Below are 12,566 nucleotides of genomic sequence, written 5' to 3'. Positions count from 1 at the left end.
TTTTTTCTTATTTTACTGTTATGTACGCGTAATATTTTTGAAAAACAATTGACTTGTGTTAAATAAATCCTGGTGACTGCAAGTCAATATTTTCTGTTTGGTTACTTTTGTTTAAAAAATATTTTGTTCATGACAAATTTCTTTTTCATAAAAGACTTCAAAATAATTACAAAATATTCGTTTTTTTTCTTCCAAGATTAGAATTTGTTGTAAAACAGATAAATTATGTGTAGGTACAAAAATTTTTTTATGTATGATATTATAATAGAGCCTTGAAAACATATCATGGTTGCTTTGTAAGTGAATTAATCAATATTATCCTAGTTTATCTTGGTTTTTTTTATTGAATCTTTCAAAATATTTTTGTTCCTTTATATTAATGTATTGTTTTATTTTTACAGGGGTTTTCCATCCTTTTCTAAGAATCATGATTATTACAATGATGAAATTTATCGGAACTTGGAAGATATGGCCAAGTAAACTAATTTGGATATTTAATTTAATTAGAAATTTTTTATCATTTATCAGTGTTGTTTTACATTAATAATTTGGATAATGTATTTTCTCCCCCTTTTTCTTTCCCTTTTCAAAAATTTTTGATATGATGCTAGTACAAATGCTTTGGTCATTTTTTAGGAAGCAAAAACAATAATAAAAATTTGAGCACATTAATTTTATTACTTCTCTTTATGCACCTTTTTCTAAACATTCCCTACTTTCTTTAGTTATTTAGTTTCATTCTAACTGATTTTTACGTTATTCCAATTCTTTCATTACATGTATGTGTGTTTCACTTTTCAATTTTAGTAAAAAAAAAGTCTTTAAGTCTTATTTTGAAAGATCAGAGTTAGTTCTAAACATTTGTTAGTTTTTACTGAACATTCATCAGAGTACAATTCAGGTAAACTTCTTTTCTTAAAAAATCAAAACCTAGTTTTCTGAATTGAATGTGCTATTATTTCTATCTTTCAAAAGATATGGATTTCCTTTTTATAGTCCATTTTTGACCATTAATCAATGTGTCGGAAAATACGAATCTATTTAAAAAAAGAACATGTTAGCTATTAACGTTTTTCTACTCAAATATTTAATGCGATTAATTTTATTAGACTTGATTTTAACATATTTACAATATTCAGACAGACGGATAGTCAGTAATAGTTCTCAACTGCTATGATTTGTGCTCCCAAGTATGATCAAACTTAGGGGCGCTCCAAACTTAAATTTTTCAGAGGGGGGGAAGTTTTCAATTTGCTGAATAGAACTCTAAATTTTGCTGAATTAGGATAATTTTGCCAAACCCGCTAGACAAAATTTGCTGAATTGTGATAATTTTGCTGAATCCTCAGCTAAAATTTGCCAAATTATGATAATTTTGCCGAATTATCAAAAACAATAGGTCGAGTTGTGATAATTTTGTCGAATCGTTAGACAAAATTGCCCTAATAAGGAAAATATTTGGAAGGTCCCAGTGACCTACCTCCCTTGCCTCACATCAGGGCGCACCTGATCAAACTGATAAGGGATGCCCATATACTTCATTATTAGTCCCTTAACAGAGGATAGGTTTCAAGGTTACAAGTGAAAGGCCTTGTGAATATGTGGCTAAGAAATTGCTCTGATGTGTGGTGTTGTTAGAGGTGGTATATTCACTACATAACTCGGTTTTAGTAGATCACTATGTAATACACATATTTACACGTTCACTCTTCCAGCGACAATCTTCCTCTGACTGCCAGTGCTGATTCTCAGTTAGCCTTGTGGGAGTTCAAGTGGTTGCGCAATTGGGGTTTCCATAGTTGCGCAATTGGGATTTCTCCTTTTGCATGAACTGATCTGATGAATTTGCGGGTTTCCCACAGATGTGAGCGGATCCATAGTGCCAGAGATGATACATGTAAATGTCATTGATCATTTCAATATAAATGAGAAAGAAGTGTATCATTTAAAAACACTTCTGCGGTTGCACATGGATAGGTATATTGCATCAAATTTCTTGTAGGATTTTTTACAAAAAAGCTTAACCGATGTGTCCATCCAATAATAATGGCAACTGTTAGATGGTTTAAGATGATCTTCCAACATGATGTTTCTGCAGCTATGCATAATGTTATCGTCATTTATTCAAGCAGTTTTTTTAAATCCATTCTTTTGAACAATTTTGTTTCATTTCAGAATGCTTTTTAATGAGGTACTAGGGAAGAAACAATATACAGCAACAGGTGCATTGATAGCCATGAATTATTTTCCTGTCGGAGCCTTTATTTTAGACAGAAATTACTATAACTTTTACAGCAGTTCATAAATTGACGTTTCTATATTAGTAATAAGTGAAATGTGTGTGCTAAGCAAAATCCACCCCCCCCCCCTGTGTTGCCTGTCACATTCTTCCATAGCATATTCCCTAACGAAAAATATTTATCCTATTTTAAGTTTAAGTACAGTGTAGCAGACAATTCCCTGCTTACAGCTCTTCTGAAATCAACTTCGTTTTTAAGAAACAAGTCCGGCTAGCCGTAGAACTGTATTCTTTAATGTGTTCTTATTTAGGTAGGGTCTTCTTTATTTTTCTTGGTTTAACTAAATGTATTTGACTTTTAGCAATTCTGAAGAGGAAACAATGGTTTCTCTTGAGTTTCCCATTACTCCTCACAGAAGCAAAGAGGAGGACATTTATGAGGATCTTTGTTATGTTACCCTGAGGATTCAAGAGGTACCTTACTCAGAGTGAAATGGTGTGCATGACTGTTTTGAGACTTGCTGTGCTGGAGATCATTGCTTGTGGTTTTCTCATGGCTCAGCTTTTAGAGAAAAACCTGTAGGCTTTTACACCAACCCCTTTCATTGCATAAAATGCTTCGAAATAAACTTTTTTGTCCGTAAACCGTTGAGCAGTTTTTCTGTTTGAAGTGCAAATATTCGCGTATGAGCTCGTATTTCAGTCCAAATCAAAATTTCAAGTTTAGTTTTATTGACTTGATAATTGAAATCTTCTTGCTGTCTCGTTTCATTTTCAGCGGTACATTGCGTAAATTATTTTATGTGTAGTATTTTCATTTATTGACTTAAATTTTACTCACATCGTACATTCTTATAATGCATAATTTAGTACTTAAAAATTTTGTCACAAATGATAATAATTATTTTGTTTGAATTGCAGTAGGTTCTTGTTGTTGCACATTAAACAACAGTAGAAACTTAGTTGGTTTTATTTTGACCTTTATTTTATATTATTCTTGCTATTGGTTAGATATAATGTAACTTTAAGGTTTCAAATTTAATGAAATTGTGCATACAGAAGAAAAGGAAACTCTTTGAAACATATTTAAAAAAAAATGTTTTTGTCTAGGGGAATCATTGCATTTTATGTTTGAAAATGCAGTCTGTAATATGAGCTTGAGCTGCAAAATAAATGAATAAATTTAAAAAAAAAATGAATAAATAAATGTGTTAATGAAATATATAAGACAAATGATTATAAAACTTTGTGTAAAAGCCCTTACATTTCCAGATCAACTTTTAATCTAGGTTAGTTTCTAATCTAAATGAATATTTGTTTTGCAATTAATTGTAATTAAAAGGTTAAAAACCCATTCTTTTTCTTTTCAGTTAATAATAATAATAAATTTTTTGGATTGTGCACATTTGTGCAATGTAGAACTAATGATGTTTTTTACTGTTTGTAGTAAAATTGTTATTTTCTAGAATGAAAACTAAAATGTAAAAATATAAGGAAAAAAAAAACTAAAAGATTTGAAAAATGTAAAGTATTTTGAATTAAAAATTTACTACTGGTAAGGCAAACTGACAAAAAATAAATGTAGGGAATTTTTAAAATTATATTTCAAATCTTAAGTTTTATTCACCATGTTTCTAAGCAAAATATTTTGATAGTTATTAAAAGAGCTGTAAAACTAATAAAAATAGAAAATGACAATTTATTCAAATAATTTTGTATTGAGTGCAATGCAGTTGCTTGCTTAGCTTGTATATTATCTTGCATGTGAATGATATGTGATGCTGTAGTTAGTGTGGCGCACTATGATTTGCATGATTGCTGTATAATTGCATCCTTGTGCATGCTTTTGTACTGTGCAGTGAAGCTGACTATGCTGTTCATATGGATCAACCGTATGCTTTGGTGGAAGGAGAGGAAACATATGATGTGTATGAAGATATTGTGCAATGTAAACGTTCAAAGGTTCGTAAGGCAAATCTTTTAATTTTCAGGAGGTGCTTGGTGTAATAAGTAACATATATCTGTGTTATGTTGATACACTAGTCACTTTCATATTTTTACATTCATTTTATAATATATTTATATTATAAAATGAATGTAAAAATATGATGCAAAATTTAACTGATATAATATTTAATTAAACACTATTTTATCAAAACATTAAAAAGAAAAACCTATCGAAATTGAGTAAGCAAACTTATATTTTTGTTTTACTCATAGACTTTACTTCGGTTATTTTTCCAGTGACTCATTCACATGATTACAAAAACACCTTTTCTTTTGTTAAAGCTGGTTTCTTCCTTAAATAAGGTTAAAAGTTTGCTAAGAAATGTAATTTGAAATTTTGAAAAGTTATTTAAACTTCTTAAATTATTAAAACATAAACCTAGTTTGTCTTTGCTATACCGTTGAAAAAGTTTTCAATGGCCCCCTCATGATATGTTGTCTACTTCATTAAAAACTAATAAATGAAAAAGGTAAAGAATAAAAACTTTTTACTTAAAAAATCACCCATGTATGAGTGATTTTTTTTTTGTGGGGAAAGAAATGAAAAGTAACCTATTTTAATAATTATTTTAAAATTAAAATGTCTGTTGTTTCCCCGCAATAGATGTCTCTTTTCCATGAAAGAGCCCTCTTGATAAGCTCCTGAATTTCTCATTTTTGTCTGCATTGAGAAAAATAAACAAACCACATTAAATATTCCTACCATATTAATGCTTTCCTCCTAATTCCGGAAATAATATAAAATAATGATAACAATAAATAACTAAATACAGTTGAAATTTCAAAGATTATCATATTTATGCATTGACATTACAGGGGTCTGGCCAGAGGAAATTTGGGTCCCTTAACAGACCCTTCACAAAAATCTGATCAACCGAAACGACCTTTCACAAAATTCGGATCAACTTAAACGAACCCTTCACAAAATTCTGATAAAACAGAAACAGATCTTTCACACATTGTTTATTGAAAGAGCAAATTTGAAACCACAATTACGTATATTTCTGTCTGAACCCTTCAAAAATTCTGATAAAACAGAAACAGATCTTTCACACATTGTTTATTGAAAGAGCAAATTTGAAACCACAATTACGTATATTTCTGCCTATTAATCGATAGTTTTTGGAACCTTTTTTAAAGTTATAGGGATCAATTTATCCAGAATCTGCTAATTTTGCAAAAAAAAAAAAAAGAATCAGCAGTCTTGATATTTCTGCAAGCGATAAATTACTAACATTGCCAAATAAATAGAAGGCTTGTTGTTTATTGCATTAACAGCTGAAAGTCAGTTTTGTTTTAAGTAATTTTGCCAGTTTGTTTTATCATAGCTATTTTGCAGAGATGTTATTATAAACTTTTCTGAAAAGACAATGTAAGCATTTTCTCCCCTCTCACGATTGAAACAACAACAATAATAGTAATAAATAATAATGATTATAAGTTGCGTTTTAAAGGCTTGGAAAACCCTCAAGAATGATATCTTCAACAGAAAAGAGGAAAAAACTCAACTAAAGGTTTCAATAATGCAGTTTGTGCCATCTCGAAACTTTGAAAGTTTGTTTTTACATTTTTTTTTTTTGCAAAATAATTTGATTTTGCACAATTTTTAAAAAAATTTTCACAAAATTATTTGATTTTTAAAAAACGGACCCTGTGAAAAATCCTGGACAGACCCCTGCATTATAACAAACCTCAAAATTATACCTGCTACTTTAACCTTTTCTTTGCTGTAGTAAATGTTAAAATGCTTCAAAATATTGATTTAAACAACTTTTTTTTCTTCTGGAAATTGGATTTGAGTTTTGATTGGGGGAGATTAATCTTTGCCTCAATTGATAAAGCAGTTAGTTAGTTAACAGTTAGTGTGAAAAAATTGCTTTTTTTTTGTAGAAGCTTGATTTAAAATTTATTAAAAATGTTTAGATCTCTAAGCGACCATGCCTATTTGCATGAAGCATTTAAACTCCATTACAGTAATAGGCTTCGCAACCTATCTCTTTTGTTTACCAAATGATATTGATAAAGACAACCTGAGTTTCTTTTGGATTTTTACAATTTGATTTGATCAAACTATTTTAGATTTTAAGAATTCACTATTGGATCAAACGATTTATTTTGGGTTTTGTCAAATGCTGGAGGCTGATTTTAGCAGTGTCAGTAGTGAAGTCAAACCTGCCCGTCAGGTTGGAGGGGGGGGGGGGTGTCAATTGACCCCTTCTTTTGTTCTGGTGCTGTTTTCAAAGAATAACTATTGGAACGAAAATTATAAATTATTGTGTGATGAAAGCATTTATTAGTACATTTTTAAGGATTATTTAGGGCAAGCTCACATGCTTTGTTTGTTAATAATAGCTTTTTTAAGCTAAATTGCTGAAAATCATATTAGAAGATTGAGCATTTTAACATTTCTGATATTAAGAGTTAACCCACAGTGCTAATTTTTGAATTATTTCTGTTGGTTTTTAAGTTAAATGATTGGGAAGAGCATTAACTAAAGTGAACATGATTGCATTCAGTTAGGTTAAACGGTCTTGACATCCTTACTGAGTTTTAGGGTAGTTAGGACAAAGTGTTAGTAAATTTTAGTGTTCAGATATTGATTTTTGGATCTTGATTTTTTTAGAACTTAGAGCAGCACCAATAACTGAAATGTTTTTAAAAATAATTTTTCTCCCCTGTAGAGCTCTGCTAGCCATTCATTGCCAGTGGAGAAGCGAGATTACTGCATCAAAGAACTCATTGAAACTGAAAAGAACTACATTGAAGCCCTCAACATGATCATTAAGGTTAACATTCAAGTTTTTATTATTTTTGTTTTATTAACTGCAGCAATGGGAAAAAATCATTCAAGTTCAATTTTTATCTATCTTATCTGTGCTATCCATAGAAAAAAAAACGTGCCCTAAATTGTAAGGGAGGGAGATTGATCCTTTTGAATCAATTTGAATTGATTCTTCCTTCCCAATTTGATTGATCCTTCAAATGCTGCATTCATTAATGCAAATAAAAACTATTATGTTGGTTTTTCTTACTTTGATGTTGTATATTTCATCTTTATTCATTTTAATTCATTTGTTTTTTTTTTCTTTTGTAGCACTTCATGCGACCATTAAAATCTATATTAAAACCTGAAACAAGGAAAGTGATATTTATGAATATAAAGGTTTGTTTTTAAGCTGTTTTATTTTAAGGCTTTTCAATATTTGAAAATATTAGGGCATTCTGTCAATTTTAAAACCTTCATTCTTGTAAAGTGTTTATTTATGAGTGAATGATCTTTCTAATAAAATATTTTTGCAAGTTATGATGTGGATCATTCATCAGATCTCTCCCATGTATACAACTTGATTCCAAAAATTAATCCCAGATTGTAAAAATATTAATTTAAAAAAAAAGTAAAAGCAATATATGAACATTACTTTTAACGAGGTACATAGTTAAATAGTTTAAGTTATGAAGTAGTTGATTTTTTTGAGTTTTGAAGTATTGTTTTAGGTTCAAATGCAAAGAAATTATTTTTCATTTAAAACATTTTTTTATCTGTCATATATGCACATTGCACATAACTTTTCACTAAGTATCTGAAATTTACTTCTGGTTTTTGTGATTATAAAATTTTACACTGGTGTTGAAAATTACATGTTTAATAACATTTATATTTTGAATGGTCCTGGAGATAATAGGATATTTTCATCTTGTTTAAAGGCATTTAGTATGGATTTTGAAGTACTCTACATCAGCCCCTCTGAAAAGAGTGTTAGAATAATCACATGTTGTAGGACTTTTTTTAAAAATTATTTATGTTTTGATATTTTGAAAAAATAAATAATTATAATACTTTATCCACCAATTTTACTTTGTTGCAAGAGTCTGTACATTTCTTCTGAAACTTAATTCAGGCAACTATACTGTAGTTTTCATGTATGTTTTTAATCAATGCAGGATTGAAGTTTTCAAAAAGAAGGTTCAAATTACAATTTCAATTTTATTTTTAATGTAACTTTTTACTTTTTCCTTAAACTTTTAGAAATATTAACCAATAGTTAAAAAGGTTTCTCCTGAAGTTGGAACCCCTCTTCATTCTCTTTCATTACGTAATTTTTCACTTCTCCCCCTGCCCCCCCCCCCCTATTTGATAAAATCAAAATACTAAAACTTTCTTTTCATTTTAGGAGCTTGCTGAAATCCATACAGGATTCCATAGTGAATTATACAAAGCATGCACTTCTAGCCAATACAAGATTAGTGAGTGTTTTCTTCACTGGAAAAACAAGTTTATAATTTATGGTGAATATTGTTCCAGTCTACCTGCAGCACAAGAACTTGTTGAGGACCTCTCCAATAGAAATGAAGTAGTGAATCAAGCGATTCTGGTAAGAATTTATTGAGTTGATATTTTTGATGATGTAAAAAAATCTTTGCTATGAACTAATTTTAAACTCACATGATCTTTAAAAAAATTCTTTAAATGAGTTCATTGTGGTTATTTCTCTAACAATACCACCAATAAATGTCTTCCTAGTTCAATTTTTGTTATAAAAGTTATTATATTAAAAATGTATTGATGCACTTAGCAAATGTTTCAGTGTTTATAAAATTACAAATGTGATCTAAAGTGATGAAAGTATAATAATGAATAAATATTTTAGCGTTGTCAGCAGGAGGCTAATGGTGGAAAATTCAAACTACGAGACCTCTTATCAGTACCAATGCAGAGGATTTTGAAATATCATTTGCTGCTTAATGTAAGTTTTACATTAAATTTTTACAATTAACCAATATGTAGCATTATTAACTTATGAAAATATTTGTTAAGGTAAGAAATTTCTAATTGTTGATCAATGTGTTTTAGAAAGTTAAAGATGTAAATTTATACAAATATGGATTTTACCAATCCGAAAAGCAGTAATAATTATATTACTCTTATATATCTTAATCAACATGTTAGTCAAAAACACTATGATTAATGTCAATAATTTTGCATTGAAAAAATGTGTTTCAAAATATTTTTCATGTTTTGCGATTTTTTTCAGGAACTTATCAAAAACACCCCAAAAACACATGATGACTATCTAAATCTTCAGAAAGCTTTAGATTCTATGGTGGTAAGATTTGTTTGATTTTTCAATACTTTTCTTTTCATTGTTTTTGTTGAAAATAATTTTAAAGGTCTAATTTTTTATTTAAAATTTTAGGATCTAGCCCATTACATCAATGAAGTGAAAAGGGATAATGAAACATTACAGATCATTAGGGATATCGAAAACAGTATCACCGACTTGCGAATGGTTAGTCATTTGTAACTTTAAATAAAAAGTTTTCTTCTTGCTAGTGAACCAATGTTAAATTATTCAAATACCAATTGAAATGGACTAATATCTACTTATATTAATTTTGTCTTTTCATTTTCAGCCTGATGATCTTGAACTGAAAGATTATGGAAGGCTTTTAAAAGATGGTGAATTAAAAATAAGGTCCCATGATGATAACAGACTGAAAAACAGGTAAGTGTCCATTTTCTTCTTTATTTAGTAACATTATTTAATCACAAATGGACATTACATGAAATACACCGCCAGCGCAGTCATTTCCAACCGAGGACTGCAGTTTTGTGCTTATTAGCAGTCTTAAGCCCAGCATAGGAAAGTGAATGAGCTGGAGATGGAAAACCTCTTAAGGAAGCCAAGAGTGCCAAACAAACCGGTAGCTAATATAGAATTAGCATCGACTAGACGAGTGACCGAAGCTACCAGTTATATTAGCTACCAGTGTGTTTGGCACTCTTGGCTTCCTTAAGAGGTTTTCCATCTCCAGCTCAGTCACTTTCCTATGCCGGGCTGAAGAGTGCTAATAAGCACGAAACTGCAGTCCTCAGTTGGAAATGGCTGAGCTGGCGGTGTATTTCATGTAATTCTGCTTTAGTCCTAGCTAATGGGTGGTAATTTACTGAATATACACAATTGGACGTCTTTGATTAAATTTATTCATTAATTTTTTTTTCTGTGCTTGCTTATTTAATTTGCACGACATCACTGCAGTGTTGATTACAGCTACATCTGAGGCTTCCTCTTAAATACTGCATTTGTTTATGTGTGATAGAACAACTGTATATTTGATCCATGTGTAACCCTAGTTCCAAGCTCAGGATTGCTTTTTGAATGTTTGTCATTATTGAGTGTTTGTTGTATTACTGGGGGTATGGTTTGGAATTAATGAAGTAGAGAAGGAGAAATATATTTGTTTCTCCTTTTCTTTTGAGTGACAATATAACTGAATTGTGCAAAGAAATTGATAATGCATGAGGGAAGACTTGTTAGTGTTGAAGTCCAAAGTTGGGAAATGTGACACTAAGTTAAACGGTAAGGCAAAGTGAAATGCTAAAATGTTTTACTGTGTTAGCAGTACCACCTATATGGCAATATTTTAACCATGTTATTAAACATGTAGTTGATTCTAGTTTAAAAAATAGTTGCTTCTAAAAATCAAGGTATATGATAATCAGCGTTGTCTTATTTTGTCCACCCCCAAAAAAAACCTGGAAAAAACCGTCCCAGACAAAATAGCTAATTTTGTCCACTTTGTCAGTCAACTGAAAGTTTTGAGTTAAAAATTTGAAGTTTGAAAATAATAAATAATGATATAGATTTTTCCAATTCAAGTAATATTTTAATATAAAAATAGCATAAATAAATCATTATATAAACAATTGATTAAGATAAATAAATACCTTTATGCTGAACAGTAAAGAAGAAAAAACAACGTCATAAAAGCACAAATTGCCAATTACAGTAGACACGTGTTTTGGCGTTACAGGGAATGCCTTTTTCAATGCAAAAAGTAATGAGAATATGGATGAAAAGACAAATCAGGCATGGTTTTGAGTTTAAATATTTGTACAATTTATGAAGTGCATGTGAGGCTGAGTGAATGAGGCAAAGTGAAATAGTTTATTTCGTTTACTTATTCATTCTTTTATTAAATCATGTATATTGCCATTCATCAGTTCCTTTACATTTTCTTTTTTATTCATTCACTTATTTATTTTTTTCATTCAGTTCTTTTCCTGCATTTTCACTAGTCTAGTCCATAAATTATTTAAGTAAATATATATTTCTTTATTCGTTTGTATCCTCTATTTATTTATTCATTTGGAGAAAAATGTTTTTGATAATTAAATAGTAAATGAAAAAAAAAAATTTAATTGTCAGTTTGTTCCGTATATGGGAGTATGGGAGAATGTTTTGTGAATTATCTTAACTATTTCACTTGCTTCACAGTGTCATACTGTAAAACACTTTTTGAGTTTTTTGAAATTTTGGTTTACTTTCAGTAGTTTAGTTGTTATAATAAGAAAAATGTTTTTTGTTCTTAGGTTTTAAGAAATGTTTTCATCAATTTTGCTTCATGTTTAACCGTATCTCTGATATTTTACAGATATGTCTTTTTATTTGAAAAGGTTATGCTTATGTGCAAGTCTACAAGGGTATGTTTTATTATTATTTTGATCATTATTTCTCTGTCTATATCCTATGCTTTATATGAACGTTTTGTGCTGTGTTTTTCATGCTGCTAATTATAGATCATGGAAAAATTGCTTGGGGTAAGGCATAATGTTTTTATAAAAAAAGTTTTAGAATCATAAATCTTTCATGTCAAGGAAAAAATAAATTAAGTATGAAATTAAAATTTTAAATTTGAGCTTAATGTTAAATTTTTCTCACAAATATTCACTAAAAAAAAGCAATTGGTGTAATAATCCATGCTGCAATTATTTTTATTTTTGGTAATTTCTTTTTCATTTCAATACAAAAGTACTTGAAAGGATATTTCATATACCATTAACACAGTGGTATACCTAGATTGGGTGATACCCGGGGCGGTAATTTGTGGTGTCACCCCCCCCCCCCTCTACAAAAGTATAAAAAAAAAAAAAAGTTATTACGAAATTGTAAGTGGGCTCATGTACAAAATACAAATAAGAATTCTGAATGCAATTTATATAACTTGCCCTAGACTCAAATGTGCAGGCCTTCGAGAAGTGAAAAAAGTAAGGTTTGTATGAAATTGATGGACCCTTGATTAATTCAAACGTGTCTCACACACAGGGAAACATAATGGGTTCAGTTTTTCGGCATACAATGAAATCACAACTAGGCCTAAGTATTGACAATATGAACCTAATCCTTAGTATAGTATTCACTCCATGATGTGGGTCGAGGAATAGGTTGTCCGGAGTCCCTCCCCCCTGGAAAGTTTTCAAATTTGTTGTTCAAAAAATGCATTTTAGCTTCATATTTTTCAAAAACTTGCAGTTCCTTTT

The 12,566-nt window shown here is 29.8% G+C and overlaps 1 protein-coding gene across 1 annotated transcript in view; it reads left to right on the top strand.

The window, feature by feature from the left end:
* Positions 1 to 12,566, top strand: part of LOC129226728 (protein vav-like) — a 61,362-nt gene that overhangs the window by 27,406 nt on the left and 21,390 nt on the right. Inside the window, exons 4-13 of the mRNA XM_054861356.1 lie at positions 402 to 476; positions 4,099 to 4,201; positions 6,928 to 7,032; positions 7,341 to 7,409; positions 8,419 to 8,619; positions 8,896 to 8,991; positions 9,280 to 9,351; positions 9,442 to 9,534; positions 9,659 to 9,750; positions 11,681 to 11,729. Coding sequence (XP_054717331.1) covers positions 402 to 476; positions 4,099 to 4,201; positions 6,928 to 7,032; positions 7,341 to 7,409; positions 8,419 to 8,619; positions 8,896 to 8,991; positions 9,280 to 9,351; positions 9,442 to 9,534; positions 9,659 to 9,750; positions 11,681 to 11,729 — 955 coding nt within the window. The remainder of the gene's footprint in view (positions 1 to 401; positions 477 to 4,098; positions 4,202 to 6,927; positions 7,033 to 7,340; positions 7,410 to 8,418; positions 8,620 to 8,895; positions 8,992 to 9,279; positions 9,352 to 9,441; positions 9,535 to 9,658; positions 9,751 to 11,680; positions 11,730 to 12,566) is intronic.

Source organism: Uloborus diversus, chromosome 7, assembly GCF_026930045.1.
Source record: "Uloborus diversus isolate 005 chromosome 7, Udiv.v.3.1, whole genome shotgun sequence".
Taxonomy (NCBI): Eukaryota; Metazoa; Arthropoda; class Arachnida; order Araneae; family Uloboridae; genus Uloborus; species Uloborus diversus.
The sequence above is the reverse complement of the archived record's forward strand: the minus strand, read 5'-3'. Positions and strand labels throughout refer to the sequence as shown.